At 35.6% G+C, this 17,730-nt stretch overlaps 2 protein-coding genes across 4 annotated transcripts; both read right to left on the reverse strand.

Annotated features, from left to right (window-relative positions):
- Positions 1-126: 126 nt before the first annotated feature.
- On the reverse strand, positions 127-5,373 carry LOC117627274 (PHD finger protein Alfin1). 3 transcript variants are annotated; one of them, XM_034359276.1, is made up of 5 exons: positions 4,899-5,373; positions 4,737-4,769; positions 3,362-3,590; positions 804-933; positions 127-686 (listed from the first exon to the last, which is right to left on the reverse strand). In XM_034359276.1, exons 1-5 carry the CDS (start codon positions 4,993-4,995, stop codon positions 411-413), a joined length of 765 nt encoding a protein of 254 aa, XP_034215167.1. In that variant the 5' UTR covers positions 4,996-5,373; the 3' UTR covers positions 127-410. The 3 variants fall into 3 exon arrangements, with proteins under 3 accessions (XP_034215167.1, XP_034215176.1, XP_034215158.1); XM_034359285.1 differs by having other exon boundaries at positions 807-933; positions 4,899-5,352; XM_034359267.1 differs by having other exon boundaries at positions 127-689; positions 4,899-5,351.
- Positions 5,374-15,191: 9,818 nt separating this feature from the next.
- LOC117614447 (NAC domain-containing protein 35) lies at positions 15,192-17,730 on the reverse strand. The gene is given in 4 exon segments (XM_034343262.1): positions 15,192-15,440; positions 15,443-16,157; positions 16,749-17,017; positions 17,165-17,730. Coding segments are annotated over 4 exon segments (1,392 nt in total). The 5' UTR covers positions 17,439-17,730; the 3' UTR covers positions 15,192-15,306.

Here is a 17,730-nt window from a genome sequence, read left to right on the forward strand (position 1 = left end):
CACGACTGCACCAACAACTTGCTCAATATCTGTGCTTTCTTATAGAAGATGATATTGTAGTATTAATACTAAGGACAACAAGAACATCAGAAAACAGCAAAAACAACAAAAAAACTATAGCCTCCAAACAGTAAGTAACAATGCATAAACACATGAATAAATGATTCAGAATCAAACCAGGGAACTACAAAGGCATATTTATAACTGACTATTCATATTAGAAACAAATTCCTGAGAAAATTAGACAGAACAAGAACAAAGAGTAGCAAAACTTAGAATCCCATTTGCAATCATTCAAATTCATTAACTAAGATAGACAACTGACTCTGTTTTACTCCAAATTGTAATGATAGTTGTAAACCCTCATCTGCTTTCTTTGAATGGTTTTGTTCTGCAAATTCAGACTAGATTTAAACTCTAGCCCTTTTGCTACTGCAACCTGGGCACTTGTACTGCTTGATATGCTCAGCCTTTGCGGGTGTAATCTTTACACATTTTCCATGGAACCATCTCTCACACACATCACAGCAAATCCAGAACTCATCAGCGCCATAGTTGTCTCCACATGCCCCGCAAGTCGCACCTTGTTCATCATCTTCTTCTTCTTCTTCTCCGCTTTCCTCCTCTTCTTTGGGCAGCGGAGACATCTTTACTCCTTTGCTTTGGGGGAGCTCAGACTGCCGAGACTGCTTTAAGGCAGCACCAAAAAAAGCAAGAGCTAGGATTAACTATAGGGGAAAAAAAAGGCTAAAGAAGGAAGACATATAAACAACAAACAAAATCATGCAAACTAACCCACTTACCACCTTTCCACTAGATTTGTTCTTGCTACTGTTGTTGTGAGGAGCAGACTGGTCTTTTGGTTGCTTAGCATTTCCTGTCACAACTTCAAATATGGTGGGGAGATCGTTTATCATCTGAAAAAGCCTTTTCCTGCAAGTTCCAAAGCCAAATAAAATTAGAACCACCTTGATATGCTAATATACATTAAATTTGAGGGAGATGTTAGCTCCTATAACTTGGCTTTTGTAGCAAGGGTTATGCTACAGCATGAATGACTCTACAATGACATTTGCAATCACATCAACAACAAAGAAATCCACTGGTCCAACATTGTAGAAATTATATACAACCAACAATATAATACTAAACGGAAAAAGTTTTATCAGTCATAGAAGTTTGCATATCGACTTCAATCAAAATTCAATTCATCCGCACTCAGATCCCACACCACCTATCCAAAATTTGTACACAACTTCTCTATGATAGCCAAAAATGAAATAAATAGGATAGCAGTAGACGGAAGAATATCATCTGTATTTAGTCTTCAACATTGTTATAATAATTATATAAGCCCTTGGTCCCCTGCACATACAGTCGTACATACATTATATATACACATACAAACACACGAACGCTGTATATTTTTATGAACTCAGATATTGGAGTAAAACCATTGTAATTGAACAAGTAAAAAAAGCTCAAGTTTACTTTACAAACTCGTCCGTTTACTTTTTTATAGCCAAGTAATAAAAAGTCTAAAAAAGTGGGGCTCAGAATAGGTCAAGGCAAATTGAATCCTAGCAACCAATTTTCAATATTTTAAGAATTTAAATCTGTTCTCAACAGAAGAAAATACAACACCTATCATGTACAGATAAGATTCTCAATTCTTCTATCAATGTTATGGCATGTCAGTATTATTGTCTAATGCAAGTAGCCATTAACATGAGCTACTTAGATACGAGTAAGAGACAGCCTTGTAATTTACCAAAAGGAAAATGATAGAAGCCCTCGGAAATGAAAGGACACTAAGACTTATTCCAAGCGGTTTTTGCAGAGTGACAGAAGGCTTGTTTGAAAATTCAATTTAATCAACAGTAAAATACCTTTTAGCATCCTGAATTTAAAGGGGCAAAAGAGGTAGGCGGCTTTCTACTAGAACATAATGTTGCACCTAATACATACAGCATCAGAAACTTAATTGTGGCAAGGAAAACACTCACATAACCTATCTAGATCATGCAAGAAGTTTATCAAGTATGGAGTTCGGGTAAATGGAAATTACGAAGTGGGATATCGATTATCTTAAGCAAAACATAAATTTTCTTGTCAATCAGTCGTTGAATCCTAGAGAAGGAACCAATTAATGCTCAATCAGGAGCCAATTGAGGATTAAGGTTCAAAGAAGCCACTGCTTGAATTTGAGTCCCCCCCAACACCCCCACCACTTATAGAGTCACTTTTCAAATGTGTCTTCTTTACCCCTGCTAATAGAACCCTGGATACTGTTACTCATTCTATCCTTGACTCATGCTGACGAGTCTGTCAATACCTGTAACATTCGTAATACAGTAGGCCATGTCCTACATATCACTAAAGTATATGCAGAAATCTCATATTCAGTGATTTTTTCTATGTGTAACAAAGAGTAATCGCAAAACATATAATATGAAAGGGACATCCAATTTCAGCTCCATGCAAGAATATCAGTCATTAATGCTACCATACCAAGCATTAGTTGATTCTTCAACATGATTAAATGCTAGGATGTAAAGGATATGTCAATTTTTGTAATATATACGCCATAAAGATAGCAAACAAATTGAAAACAAAAAAAGAAACATTTTCATCAGAATTTAGACTAGAAAAAAGGAGGGAGGTTTTAAACTAGGTTTCAGTAAGTAGTAGATGCATTGAATTTGTGAATTAGCTCTAAAGGGAACTTCTAAATCTTCTGTACTTTAACCGCCCACGTGTGATGCCATATTTGGTTCACATAAATATCTTATTCAAACGTGATATGTAAACCGCTTATCACATCATATGCAAGGTAAATATCAATAATAATAAGATGCCACAAAATGCATGAACTTATGCACTGAAAAAGGTGCATAGGATTCAACTGATAATAAGATTTGTCAACAGAAAGTGTTGGCTCAATGCTTCATATGGCAGGTAACTCTTTTCTCTACTGCATTTGAAAATTCTATCATAAAAGTTGCAGATATGGAGATTTTTTATATATAAAAAAAACCTTGCAATAATTTGGGTTCTAACAACTGTATTAAAGTAGGAGCACAGTTCTGAAATAAATAAAACTCAATATACCAAATCATGCTTTTCCTCCATGTTATAGGGTAACCTCTGTTAAATCTCAACATGGTTGCATAGGAATAGCTAAGGATGAATAATAGATTCGATATTTGGTGCAACAGAGAATTTTGCATATAATAAAGAAAGTATCAGGCTACGATAAGATTAACACCAAGAGTACGCCAACATTAAAATTCATCAAGATAGCTTGTGCATTTCCCAAATGATAATAAAAGATACATGCAGAAGAAAAACTATTTCGTACCTTTCATTCTTACCAAACCCAAATCGTGCACCAAAGTAAAATGCAACTGCAAGCAACCATGAATCGCTATGAACTGCAACCAGCGATAGCCAGTCCTTCTCCTGCATCCCATCCCTAGCAAAGTTTATGCCTAATGCTGGCTCGGGAAGCTCAGGAGGCACCTCCTCAACAGGCAGGTTAACTTCCCATGCCTCATTTGGCAGTCCATACAGACACAGATTCTCCTTCTCTACAAACAGAACATTTGTGTTAAGAAAAGCAAACAAAATGAAAAAAATACACTATCATAACCACATAAAGATATTGAAATTACGTCAAAGTAGCACTTAAGATGCTTAAGCACATTGTACGGCGACTAAACATCCATCAAGTACTATTATGGTCACGTGTTCAATAATAAATTAAATGAGGCATATAAATATCATTTTTGTGCATACTTAAAGAAATAAGACCAAACTTGATACATCAAAACTTAGATATTCATTTTTTAGATATTTTGTTACTCCAAACACATAAGGTGAGAGGTACTGAACAACATAGCATTGCAAATAATATTAAAATTGTAATTTGTACCAAAAGAAATGGAAAGAATTTGTTTTTGCTCAACTGCCAATAAGAAAGTAATAAACAGAAAGATCCACTGAAAGACTAAATGTCTACAATAATGTAATAATCAAGAAGAAGAGAAAAAACCAACGGAAATAACAGCCCCACCTCAAAGGTGGCAAATTCACCTCCAATAATCTAATGTCTATTGAACATGCACTTACCGCCCAGATTGTAGATCAACTTGAAAAATGTGGTAAATTCAAATCCATTTAACTAGAAATCAATTAAAAGAAAAATATATGTAAAAACTTCACCCACTTCTGGACTTTAATTTTATACAGCACTTGCAAAACCTTAGGACAGAAGTCAAACAACCTAAATCAGTCAGGAAGTTATAAAATTTGACTTCGGGAACCTTGCTCCACAACAGTAGGCCAGTGTACTGGGTGTGGGAGGCCATGACATTCAATGTGCAAAACCCTTAATTTTGGAAAGTATTTTTAATTCTTCGTATAAAGACTGGTGCCTCTATATATCAAGATGGGGTATCTAGTAAAACTGAGAAGCAAGTGAGGATGTTTTGTGTTCCAAGTGCTACAAGAGCAGTTAGTTTTATTGTATACAACCAAAAAAAAACTTACAGCTAAAGAGATTGGGTATTTTATTCATACTCATGGCGTTGCAAATTCACATTACAAATCAAGCTCCAGCATTTAGAAATAAAAACGAACAAACACATACATGAAAAAAAAACAAGAAACAAAAAAAATGGCCCTTACTGCAACAACCAGAAGCATAAACATAAGAAAATGAAAAGAGAACCCACCAGGATCGCACTCTTGATAAAATTTCTGAACGTCTGCAGAAAATTTTAAAAACAAATTAAGTAAAAGCATTACAGGAAATTTAGAGACCCAAATATGCACGTATATAGATAAGTAAAAGAATTAAGATTAAGAGGTTAAAAGAAAAAAAAAAGCGAGCGAACCACTGGTGAGGGCCTTAATCAAGCCGGCGCGTCTGCCTCTGAAGTCGCTGAAGACTTCCTCCACTGTTCGAGGTACTGGGTGCGGATTGCCCTCCATTATGCTCTCTGTCTGTGTTTCAATTTCAATATCAATCTCGGCTGCTACCTATTGGAGAATAGAGGTACGAAAGGGAAACTCAGAGGGACATAGTGCCGGAATTGAATTGGGTGTTCTTCTTGTGAATGGGAAATTAGGGTTTGTTGATTTGGTGAATTGGGGATTGTAATTGTTTTTTGTTGTTGATAAATAAATTTAAATTTTTAGACAGACAGAAAGGTGTTGTAAGTACAAGTTATAAGAAGACTGAATCGGAGAGAAAAATATAAATATAAAAATATTTATATTTATATGAGAGAGTAGGGAATGCAGGATAGGATGGGAGGATTTAAAGGAAGGGTTGAGATATCACAACACAACTCGCTAGCTCCGGGAAATATACAAAAAGGGTCACATTCCCACTTTCTCTCTCCTCTACCTATTGGCTATTTGGCTCTGCTCTTTTTTCTCTTTCTTTTCTCTTTTTGTTATGCTGAACAAAAATATTAAACATTTTCCTTGTTTTTTTTAAAAATAAATTTTAAAAAAGTGTAATTTCTTGAGGATCAAATGCAAACAATAACAATTTCTTAATTGAAATACGATCATTTTACCATGTGACACTTGTCATATGGCGATGCATCCACTGAAATTAGGACAAGCGTAAGCTAAAAAAAACTCTGATAAGTTACGTATTATTGTCTACATTCTTCATTCATTCATCCCAAGCCCAACTAAATTAATTAGTATATGGAAATTATATATTAGAGTTTTGTACTAATAGTGAAACTCCAACGCATAAATGAGTGGAGTTACGCAATGCATTAATATAGATTAATAAGAAATCAAGAATTTGAGGTTTTTTCTAAGTGCTTAGTTACTTTTAACATTTGACCAATTAAGGTTATGTTTGATTTGTGGTCCTAGAAAGTGAGCTGTTTTCTTGGACTTGATTTTCAGTTAGATAGAATAGCTAGAGCTCAAACCCACGAGTTCGAATCCAAACTGATATGAAATTCTTACAAATATTTTCAAGTGTAGGGGCATTTTGGTATTTTAAAACATATTTGAATTTTAAAAAATTAAAAATTTCCTCCAAACCAACCGACCTAATGGTTAAACCATTTACATGTTTGGTTCACATGAAGGATTTGATGGAAAATCATGTCCTATGTCATTTTTCAAGGGATGAGAAATGGAAGATGCATTTCCCATGTTTGATAATGTTGGGAAAGTAACCATGAAATTTCACTTTATTTTCTTTCTCATGTTTGGTTTGTGTAGGAATGTAAAATAAAGTTTGTTTAATTATGCCCAAGGAGGGAGGAGGGTTACATTTTTCCTCTATTTTCTCATGTGCTAGGCAACTATTTTCCATGTCTGGAGTTACCAAACATGGGAAAACAATTGATTTCCTATCTGTTTCCCTCTTTTCCGCCAAGGTGGCCGATGGAAGGAACTTTTGGTCCTTCTTCTCTTGAGTTGTGTAGGTGTGCCACCACCAAGCCACCGAATGGCTTGGATGGAAAAGGTTGGATAGATATGTTGCGCTTCTGACATTTGATCAAGTGATTGATCGGCCAAGCAAGAAACCTCCTCCTGACCTAGGTTCTTTTACTTTTGATCAAATGTTGCGCTTCGTATGGATGTTTTTGTGATTCTTATGAGTTTTAAGTGAAAATGATGCAATTAAATTAAAGATGTGATTAAACTAAAAGACGAGAATTAAAGTGCGATAAAATAGATTAATGCGATAAACGAAGAACGAAATAAGAACGATAAGAACGATAAACTACATTAAACTTAATAAAAGTTCGATAACAATGAAAAGTAAAGCAATGGGAATAAACTTGAATTTAAAAGCAAGATAATGTAAATGGTAAGAAAGTAAACTTACACTAAGAAAATGAAGAACTTGCTAGATTATGAGAGTTCATCTTCTTAAAATTAAAGAAAGATAATTACTATGTATTTATAAGTAATTGGTTATATATATATATATATTGTCTTATGTACTAATAAATATTTATATCTTATTTTATTACCTATATTATTCTAATATATATATATATATTATATGTATGTATTAGTAAAGTGGTTCTTGTAAATGTAGTTACGTGTCAAAGAAAAAAGCATGTTAAGTAAGCATGGCTATGGTTATTAGCTTTGTCAATTTACCAAGAAGAATAGAATAGGATTGGAGGAATTGGAAGAGTAACAACGTAAGACATTCTTCCTTATCTACTACATTAATAACTATATATCTTACTTGGATAGTAAGCATATAAACCGGCATTACACCATCCAATAGAAAAGAAGTTATTGCCAACTTATTCCTTGTATATATATAGGACATTAGTTGCACAACAAATGAACAAAGAAAGTGAGAGAGAAATAGTGGTAGAGAGAAATAGTGGTAGAGAGAAGTAAGAAAAAGAGTGAGAGACTAAGTTTGTGAATGCGATGGAAAACTGGGAAACACCTTACATTTCTAGCCTAAACTTTGATGTCAAGGTAGGGGGTTTCTTGGGGGCCTTTTTCAAAGATTGATTTAATTAAATTTCGTGAGCACTATATTATGCATGATATGATTATTTGATTAATATTCTTGTTACAATTGAATGTTTTTCCTGGAATGTTTATGTGTTCTTGACTGGTTGAATAATGTTGGCATAATTATATATACATTGGCGATGCTTTAAATGTTACATTGTTGTGAGATATATGGATATGTGAAATGCATAATTATATCATGTCATTGAAATTAGTTGAAGTTGTTGGATGGAGAAAATAATGGAAAAAAGGGTAATGGAAATAGTCTTTTGTGTAGTTGAGTCTAACTCTTGGCAGGTACCAGATCTCAGGGATCCCACAGTGCACATGGTTTTTATTGGGTGATTCGGGACTGGTGACAGGGAGTTAGACAAGATGACTAACAAAAGGGGAATTATGGGATGATTGAGATGGGTGTTAGTTCATATAAACAAGCATTCGGGACCAAATGGTATAAGCATGGTATGGGACGTGCATGTTTGCTTGTCCAGTTATATGAATTAATAGGAGTAGATGAAGAGCATTCATGCATTATTATTATTAATGTGATTTTTGGCTATGTGATTGTATGTCACTTAATTTCATTATATATCAATTTCCTGTAAAAAGGTTTATGTCCCTACTGAGTTTTGGTTTCGCACACCCCCTAACAGATTTTGCAGGTATTGAACCTGAAATCTAGAGCTTGTGATGATTTTGGCATATGTATAGAGTATATTGTGTACATAACTTGTGGATGAATATTGAGCTACTCTTTTAGTGAACTCTAGAGTAGTTCTAACTTGTAAAATAATGTAAAAATTTTAAGATTTCAGATGTTGTCGTTTCCGCTGAATATTCGATGTGAAATATTTATTTTATTTATGTAAATGTTTCTTCATATTTTAATTATAGTTTTTATTAAATTCTATAATTAATGTGTGAATCACATCTTAACCCAAGGTTACGTAAATCCTTGGGTTGGGGCGTGACATAGATTAAGTGCTTGAAAAGTAAAATCCTAAGTCTAGGAAAAGAAAAGTGCGAGACGAAAAATAGGTTTGTATGTCTGATGATGTGTCTTCGCCCTTCATCTGATGAGGTTTATATAGGGGCATCTGTCAGCCCATAGGCTGGCCATTAAATGGCTAAAGGTCAACTTCATTCAAAATCTTTCATTGTGAAGCCTCCAAATCTATTGGATCACATTGATGGAGACATTCTGATTGCTTGATTATCTCTTCTTTTGGAATACTCCGGATTGTCGTCAATCTCCTTAATTTCCCTCTTTATGAAGCCTCCGTCACGTGCATGCGATCCTTCGAAAATCTTGGGTTCGAATATGTGAACCTCCGAGACTTTGGCTTGACATCTGGTGAGACATCGTAACTTCTGGATTCTGATCTTAGTTGAAACACCCATTGTTGTTAGTGACTTGGAATTGCTCGACCGGATTTAGAGTTGGGTTCCCACCTCGACTTGAAGTAAAGTTCCACCCTGACTTGGGGTTGGCTTGGAGTTGTGTTCCACCTAGACTTGAAATTGGTTTGGAGTTGGATTCCACATAGACTTGAAATTAGTTTGGAGTTGGATTCCACATTGACTTGGAGTTGGATTTGATCCGGCTGATTGGATGACTCAATCTTAGCTGATCGAAGATATTGATCTTGGCTTATTGAAGGCCTTGATCTTGGTTGATCAGAGGACTTGACTTTGGCCGATCAAAGACCTTGATCTTAGCTTATCGAAGACCTTGATCTTGGCTTATCAGAGAACTTGACCTTGACTGATCAGAGGACTTGACCTTAGCTGATCAAAGACCTTGGCATTAGCTGATCAGAGGACTTGACCTTTACTGATCAGAGGACTTGATCTTGACTGATCGGATACCTTAATCTTGGCTGATCAAAAGCCTTGATCTTGGCTAATTAGATGACTTAATCTTGGTTTATTAGAGGACTTGATCTTGGTTTATTAGAGGACTTAACCTTGGCTGATCGAATGCCTTGATCTTGGTTGATCGGAGGACTTGATCTTGGGCGGTTATAGGACTTGACCTTGGCCAAATTTTAGACCACAACTAAACACCCACTTCAGAAGTTCCAGATGTTCCGACTTTGGAAGTTAGATGTTTTCAACCCATTGTTGGAAGTTGGGTTTGGACTTCTAAGTTCTTAGTCTAAATTATGGTGGGACATCGTGCACCTAAAGTTATAGATTTTATTGAAAATAAAATGACGTAAGGTGCATTTGACCTTTAGGCACCTTGAGCAGCCAATTTATATTTTGGCCTATTCATTTTCCAGGACGCATGGTCTGACTTTGACCAGGCTCAAACACCATCCCCAAGCCTCATTTCCTATGAACCAAACGCAGCCTTAGGTCGTGCAAATCAACCCATCAATATCCAATGTTTCTTACCGCAATGGTGTGTACAGCTAGCCACCACCATTTAGAAGCTCTTCTCGACCATTATAGCACGAGTGATCTTTCATCCTTAATTAAACTTCAATTAACAACAAACAACTCAATTAACACCTCAAATCATGTAACTGAAGCTTAATGAGTCAAAAATTCTAAATTGAAGGAATTTCAAAACTTAACCAACAATTCTCAATATTTACCTTAGATGTTTGGGCTCAATCCATTGAGGTTGTGAAAATGGTTCATCAATTCAAGAAGGAAGAAGATGAACCTACCACTTCTGGGTTTTTATCCCATGGTTTTCCTTTTTTTTTTTATATCCTTTTTGAAGCTGCACAATCACAACGCCTCATGTATCAATTTTTAAGTGAAGTAACTCTGAAGATTCATTAAAAATACATTCGAATTCCAAAAAATTCACTAAAAAATGCCATGAACTCATAACTATACATGTAGTTTCATCTCATGACATCCAAATAACCATTCAAGAAAATTCTTAGTATTTTCTTGTATACTTCTAATTACCACAAATCTTATTAATCCAAATAAATTCCCAAGAATTCCATAAAGTTTTGAAAATTTATCAAATACATTCTAAGCACCATAAAAATTTATGGTTCTCACAATTGATTGCAAGTGGATATTCACCATATTGGTGGTATTGTGGACAGATGAAAGATCGAATGGTGGGTATGTTGGAAATATGTCATGAAAACCAATCAAGAGATTAAATTTTTTAAGGATATTTCAGTTACTACCAATCGAAGTTAAATCATAAGGGCAATAGTGTCATTTCAAAAAAAAAAGTTTCATTAATAGTTAAGTTATCTAGAACGACAAGTCCATGAGCTATTAGACGAGGAAAGTAATCTAAAGAAGTTAGATCCAAGAGACCCTTTCTCTCAAGCTTATATCCTAAACTCTTCCTAGTCGTAGGATCGTACAATTGGGCATTGACGATCTGTAAAGACTAGCATACAATATATCTGCTCAATTGGGAGGATGGCTAGTCTCAAGTCATTTTTGTATGGACATTAAGATAAGTGTATGGGTGCTCATTAGGGAATGAGTACACTTTCCGCTCTTTTTACATTTGAAAAATGTAGATTCTTGAGCATGCCAGCACTTTGAATCAAAAGATCCATGGAAGAGGTTTAGGTTAAATCTCTAAAATTAACCATTTGCTTCTGTTACTTCTCTTGAAATGTTTTGTGTTTTAGTAGCTTAACCAACCTAAGAAAATCTAGAAGATCCTTCAGGGTAAGGGGTATACACAAACGTATGATGTAGATTATCAAAAGACCTTTGCTCTTGCAAAGATCAATACAATTCTTGTTCTCGTCTCATTAGCTACTAACAATGTTTGACCTTTGTTGCAATTTCGAATAAAAATACATTCTAGCATAGTGATTTTAAAGAAGTAATATACATGGATCTTCCTCCAGGTCTCATTACAACTTTAAAAGAATGAATGGTATGCAAGTTGAAGATGTCATAATAAGCGCTAAAACAATCGCGAACGGCATGATTTGCCAGATTCACTTCATTTATGAAGAACTTTGAATACAAACAAAGTAATTATGATCACACCTTATTTTTTAAGTGGAAAAAAATGATAAAAGAATTGGTTTGATCATTTATGTTGATAATATGGTTACTACTGACAATGATTATGATGAAATTTAAAATTTGCAAATGTATATGAAAATTGAATTTGAGATTTTAAAAAAAAAAAGTTGGGAGATTTCAATTACTTTCTCAGGATGTAGAAGTTGCTAGATCAAAATCTAACATCTTCCAATTTGAAAGAAAAAAAATTTAATGAATATTTTGACTGAAACTAGTATGCTCCAAACATCATCACCTAGATGTGGAGAGCTATATCAATGTAGATTGGGTTGGCTCTATCACTGTATTCCAACTTTCTGCACTTTACATTTGTTGGTGGTAATCTTATGACTTGGAGAAGCAAGAAACAAAAAGGTATTGCAAGATCTAGTGTTGAGGTTGAGTGTAGAAGCATGTTTATGGTGTTTGTGAGTTATTTTAGCATATAAACTTTTGGCAAATTTAGGGTAACCTAAGAGAGTTTTAAGATTGCATTGTGATAATAAATGATTTTCCATTAAGAAGAAATTTGACCGATATTTCATTAAGGAGAAATTTAAGGCTGGAATAATTGATTTTCCATTTGTGAAGATTGAAGACCAACTATGATATTCTTATGAAGACAATCTACAATTGAGTTCTTCAAGTCACTTGATCGGTTGGATATTGGAGATATCTATACACCAACTTGTGGGAGAATGTTGGTATGAATTGTGCATGTTAATTAGGAGATTTGTTTCATATTTTAAATAACTTTAGTATTCGGATGTAATTGATACTTTAATTGCTTCCCTTATTGTACACACACCACAATATAATGTTATATACATTTATCTCCACAAATAGAAAAAGGCATAGTAGAAAATTTTGAAATTTCTTTGCTTTACATTGGAGTGTATATAGAGTTGTGTATAAACGCAAAACTCGAAACTCCTAAACCCTATATATCACTGTTAAGGCCAGCCCTGGGCCTTGGCCCCGTGGGCGATGGTCTAGGGCCCTTGAACAAGGGGGCCCAAACTTTTTTTTATACTTGTAAAAGTAATATGTTGAGGCCCATTATAAATGTAATTTTTAGAGAGTTCAAAATAAGGCCCAAATAAAAACCACTCAAAATCTTTAACAATACAAAGCCCCATATTTAAAAATCATTAGTTGACAAGAAATATGTAATTAATCAAACACTTCCATCAAGAAAATGTTTAATTCTTCTAGTTCGGTGATTTGTTTGTTATTGTCAACTATATGATAGTTTGCATTTGTTACTAAGCCAAAAAAAAATATATAAACTATGGTTACATGCGAAGAGAAATTAAGGGTTTCATTTTAATTTTAAATCACCTTTTAGGCCTAAAGATTCTCTTGTGCTAGGTTGTATAGGCTTTTAGCTAACAGGATAGAATTTCTGGAATGTCAACATGCATGCAGTTGCTATCTTTTTGGTCCCGTTTGGTTAATGGAAAATGAGATTTAGGGATGGGAAATCAATTACTTTCCCATGTTTGATAAGTCTGGGCATGAGAAATCGTTGTTTGGCCCATGGGAAAGTAGGGGGGAAAGTGAAGTCATCCTCCCAACTTGGGTTTTGTTTTCCCTCCTAATAGAAAAGTTTGGGGAAATGAACCAATATTAAATACACATTTTTCATGACCATTTTGTCCCCATTAACAATTTAGAATTACAATATATCAATTAATGCATTATTTTTTTATTTTATTTAATATGGGTATAATTGAAAATTTATACAAACTTTGTTTTTTCCATTCCTACTCAAAACAAACATAGGAAAGGAAATAAAGTGTTATCTCCTGATTACTTTACCAACTTTAAATAAAGAAATCTTCCATTTTTCATCCCTTGGGAAATGACATGGGAAATAATTTTCCCTCAAATTCATTCTGTGAACCAAACGAGGTCTTTAAGCCAAGCAACATATATAGTCTCACCATCTATTAATTAAGGAATAAATAAAATAGGGAGGGCAATAGCTATAAATTAGGTCATATATACGTATGTATATATTCTAGAAGAAGCATTTGTGCCAAGTGGTACATAGCTAGTCTAAAAGTCTGGCGTGCGAATTGCAATTTGCAATGCCATCATATCATATGCATCATATGGACCTCTCTAGATAGAGTCTCTCTCTCTCTCTCTCTCTCTCTCTCTCTCTCTCTCTCTCTCTATATATATATATATATATATATATATGTGAATGAAGAAACTAGTAGAGTAGCTCCTCCTAATAGCTATAGCTCCACCATGACATTGACGACGCACGCACAGCTGCTCGCCTGCGGGTCTCGTTGACTTGTCAGTAGTACGTATTTAGGTTATAATAATAATATTAACTCCAACCCACCAATTCATTTCACACGCAGTTATGTTAACTTATTATTATATACAATAACGTTACGGGCACCAACTTGTTTACCAACTTTTGTCCATGACATGGCACATGACATAGGTTGCCATGTCATGTGCCATATGTGTTGGTATCCAAAAGTTGGTAAACAAGTTGGTGCCCGTAGCGTTATTGTATTATATATCCCCACCCCAAAACACAAAGAAAGACTTGAGGTAGAGCTAGACCGGATCCCAATGAGAATATATAATCTCTGCTATTATCAGCTGCCTTGCCTGCCCCATGCTCTCTGCTCTCTCTGCTCTCTCTGTGAATGTGTGTCTGTTTTGTTTGTGTGTGAGAGAGTACTACTAGAGTGTGAAACACAGTACTCTCTCATTAATCCAACTCCTTTCTATTTTATAATATATCACATGAAGAACAATGCAAGACTTATATATTCCAATTTGCGCATGTGTAGAGTCTAGAGCACTTGTGGACTGTGGTCCAACGACTTACATCTGCAACACTTTCTCAGATATGAACCATGACATCCTCACTACTCATGTGGCTTAGCTATTGTGTTAATGCGTGGAGAGGACGGTTTCTCCTATTCCTTTTATTTTATTTTATTTCTTTGATCGTAAATTTTCCAACCTCTATTCACATGAGTGGAGGTGAAAGAGTTCAACCAACTGAGCTATACCTCATTAGCGAAACTTTAAAATTGTTTATTTTAGAACTCTCATGTTATATTAGACACTAATTTTGGTCTTTCAATTAGGTACGTTATTGTGAATATACACAAGTAAATATGTTATTGGTCATATTATTTCTAGGTAAATTGCATATCCCCTAATAGGATGATAATCAAAATGCCCCTATAATTTAATCATTAACAACACATAATGAACCTTTTAATAACTGGATGGCGAAACCTATAATCATCACTTCTAATAACATCTACTTCATTGACACTTGTTAGTTAGGTTGAAATCTTATAGAGGTTCAGAGACGATCGATCGTGAAAAAACAAACAAGGGGAAACCAGAGTCACCCCTGACACCCCATGTATATGACTTTGAAACCCTAATTAAGCACCTCCACTCATGCATTCAAAGACAGTAAGGGTTATATCACATGTTATAGCGGCCATAACAAAAGGTAGTGCGTCGGAATTAATTAATTAAATTAATATCCCATTAAACCAAAACCCTGCCAAAGCAACATATGATATACATGAGTCATCACATATTAAAGAAGAAAGTATGCATAAACAATTAGAGTACTGGATTATTAACGACAAACCAGCTAGCTAGATAAATCATTTATTAGAGTTTAGAAGTAGCGAGCATATATAACTAATTAATTAAGTAGTGTATCGGTGGAATTAATAGCTATATATATATGTGTAATTAATTGATTGATTACTTGAATGGATTGTTGTAGTCCGGCCGGTTTGGATCTGAGATTGGATTCCAGTCCCATAGGCGGTCGGAGAAAGCAGTTGGAAGTGCGTTGGGGGCCAGCTGCTGCGGCGGTATAGCTGATTGTACAGCTAAGGGAAAGTGGAGAAAAGGTTGTTGGGTTGGGGATGATGATGAGCATCATCATAGTATTGTACCACATGATGATGTACATGTTGTTGTTGGTGATGACTGGAAGCTGCAGCAGCCTGCTGCTGTACATGTTGGTAGGTCAAAAGTCTATGAAGATCATCAATTGCATTCATATTGGAGGACGAAACAGAAGAAGAACCCGCGGTGAAGAGACTTGCAGATGAATTAGTACTAGTGGGGATCAGTGAAAAGCAATTAGCCGCTGCTTGCTTTGAGTTTGATTGGTGCAAGAAGGCCGCCATCCCTTCTTCCTGATCAAGTGGATGATGATGAGCTTGTCCAATGTTGTTGTGGTGGTAGGCGTTACGCTTGGAAAGCCCAAGAACTGTTGTGACATCTGAATTTCCGCTGCTTCCTTCAGGCTCGACGCTCATCTTTTGATCCACCTGATGCTCATGATCCAGATGAAATTGCTGTGATTGGCCTTCATTAAAAGCTTGGAGTTTCTCCATGATACTATGAACTGTGTTAATATTATTGTTATTAATATTAGTGCTAGTATTGTGCTGCTTTTTGTTGTCTGATGATATGGTCGTGGATGGAGCCACAAGTACCGATGATCTCGATGTGGATGCTTTGGAGGCCGGGAGGGAACGAGGGAGCGATGGGTGGTCTTCAACTCCAGCTCTCTTGTACACTCGACATAGAGATATTTCTCCCTGAAAAGTAAATTCAAGCTGAATTAACCATCCCTCAATCCACTCAAAGCAAGAAAGGAAAATTGAAATTATCTGTGTCATCCATCCATTCTGCATATTCTCTTAATTCATTTCCTTTCTAATTGCGAGCTACGGGGTTCATGTACTTTGCTGTATATGAATTTCAGTAGCAAATTAAGATGGACTGATTAAGCCCTATAAAAATTATACAACAAACACGGAAACTCATGATCAATTTTTCAATCTTGTCCCTGGAATTTTTTATTTATCTTTATTCATTAATTTGTTGACAATTTTATTCGCCCCGAATGAAAGAGAATCGATCGGGATCCAATTCAAGACTAATATTTGGAAATTGTGTGCTAGCTAAGCTAGGTTTAGCAAACTGAAAGTTATTTTTTCTTTCTTGGTCTGAAGCAAACTGAAAGTATATGGGCTGTACTTTGTCTTGTATATCTGTGTGTAAAGTTGAAGATTGTGAATGGGTATAACGTGACTCAATCATCAATGGTAATTGAGACCTAATTAAACTTGAGGTTTTTGGTTTTTGTTTAAATCTACCTGTATAAATATACATATATACATATGTACCTTTTGATATCGTTCAGTTTCATGATGCGGCAAGCGATACTCGTTCATGATCCAGCTAGTTCGGATGCCTTTGGGAGCTTTCCCAGAGTAAAAGACTAGGGTTTTCTTGAGCCCAATTGAGCGGAAGTTCTCGCTTCTGATCATGCGGTCGGCTCCGGTGGCCTTCCAGTACCCAGAAGTAGTCACCCGGTTAGGCCTATCCCCGTTGCGGTACTTGCGGTCTCTTGGCACATAAAAGAACCATTCCTTTTCTCCAATTGCTGCCATGGCTGCACGCACGCAATCAAACACAGCGATAAATATCCAAGGATTAGATTGAATTGGATTGAATAATTCACATGTGCTTAATTTAGATAGGGAGAAAGAATTTTCATTACATATGTATTGCGTGTGTGTATATATATAGAGTTAGTTACCTGGAAGCTCCCAAGGGTCATAGCGATAAAGATCAAGAAAAGTAATGAGCTCAACGTTGAAGCGCTTGCCCTCAACCTTACGGCGAAGGTAGAACTCTACGAGTTCTTCCTCAGTAGGGTGGAAGCGAAAGCCCGGCATCACCATGTCGTGCTCATGCTCATCATCATCATCACCACCACCATCATGATGATGATCATGATCATGATCGGCCTTGTTGGATTCGTCGTTAACGCTCATAGTTGATGATGATGAGGTTGTTGCTGCAATTGCCATAAACTGATTAAAACTAACTCTAACTCTGATTAAAGCTCATGAAGCACCACTATACTCACTCTCCTTTCCTATATAGCTAGCTAGCTAGCTTGGGCGTCCCTCTGCCCTCTTTATACCAAAAACTCACTGATAAAAGAGTTATTTTGTAGCAATTAACTGCTATGCAACTGCAAGTGGTAGGCAAGATAAGAGATGGTTAATATTTGGTACCATGCCCTTAAAAAGTTTCTCTCTCTCCCCCTCCCTCTCCATCTCTCTCTCTCTTATTAATTTACAGGGAGAAGAAGAAGAA

Source organism: Prunus dulcis, chromosome 1 (assembly GCF_902201215.1).
Source record: "Prunus dulcis chromosome 1, ALMONDv2, whole genome shotgun sequence".
Lineage (NCBI taxonomy): Eukaryota > Viridiplantae > Streptophyta > Magnoliopsida > Rosales > Rosaceae > Prunus > Prunus dulcis.

Excerpts from the sequence above, each read along its gene's own strand:
- LOC117627274 (XM_034359267.1), bottom strand. The coding sequence starts at position 4,995 with ATGGAGGGCAATCCGCACCCAGTACCTCGAACAGTGGAGGAAGTCTTC. Across the intron at positions 4,770-4,898 it reads GATTAAGGCCCTCACCAGTG|ACGTTCAGAAATTTTATCAA; the intron begins GTTCGCTCGCTT and ends AATTTTCTGCAG. Across the intron at positions 934-3,361 it reads GGGTTTGGTAAGAATGAAAG|GAAAAGGCTTTTTCAGATGA; the intron begins GTACGAAATAGT and ends TGGAACTTGCAG.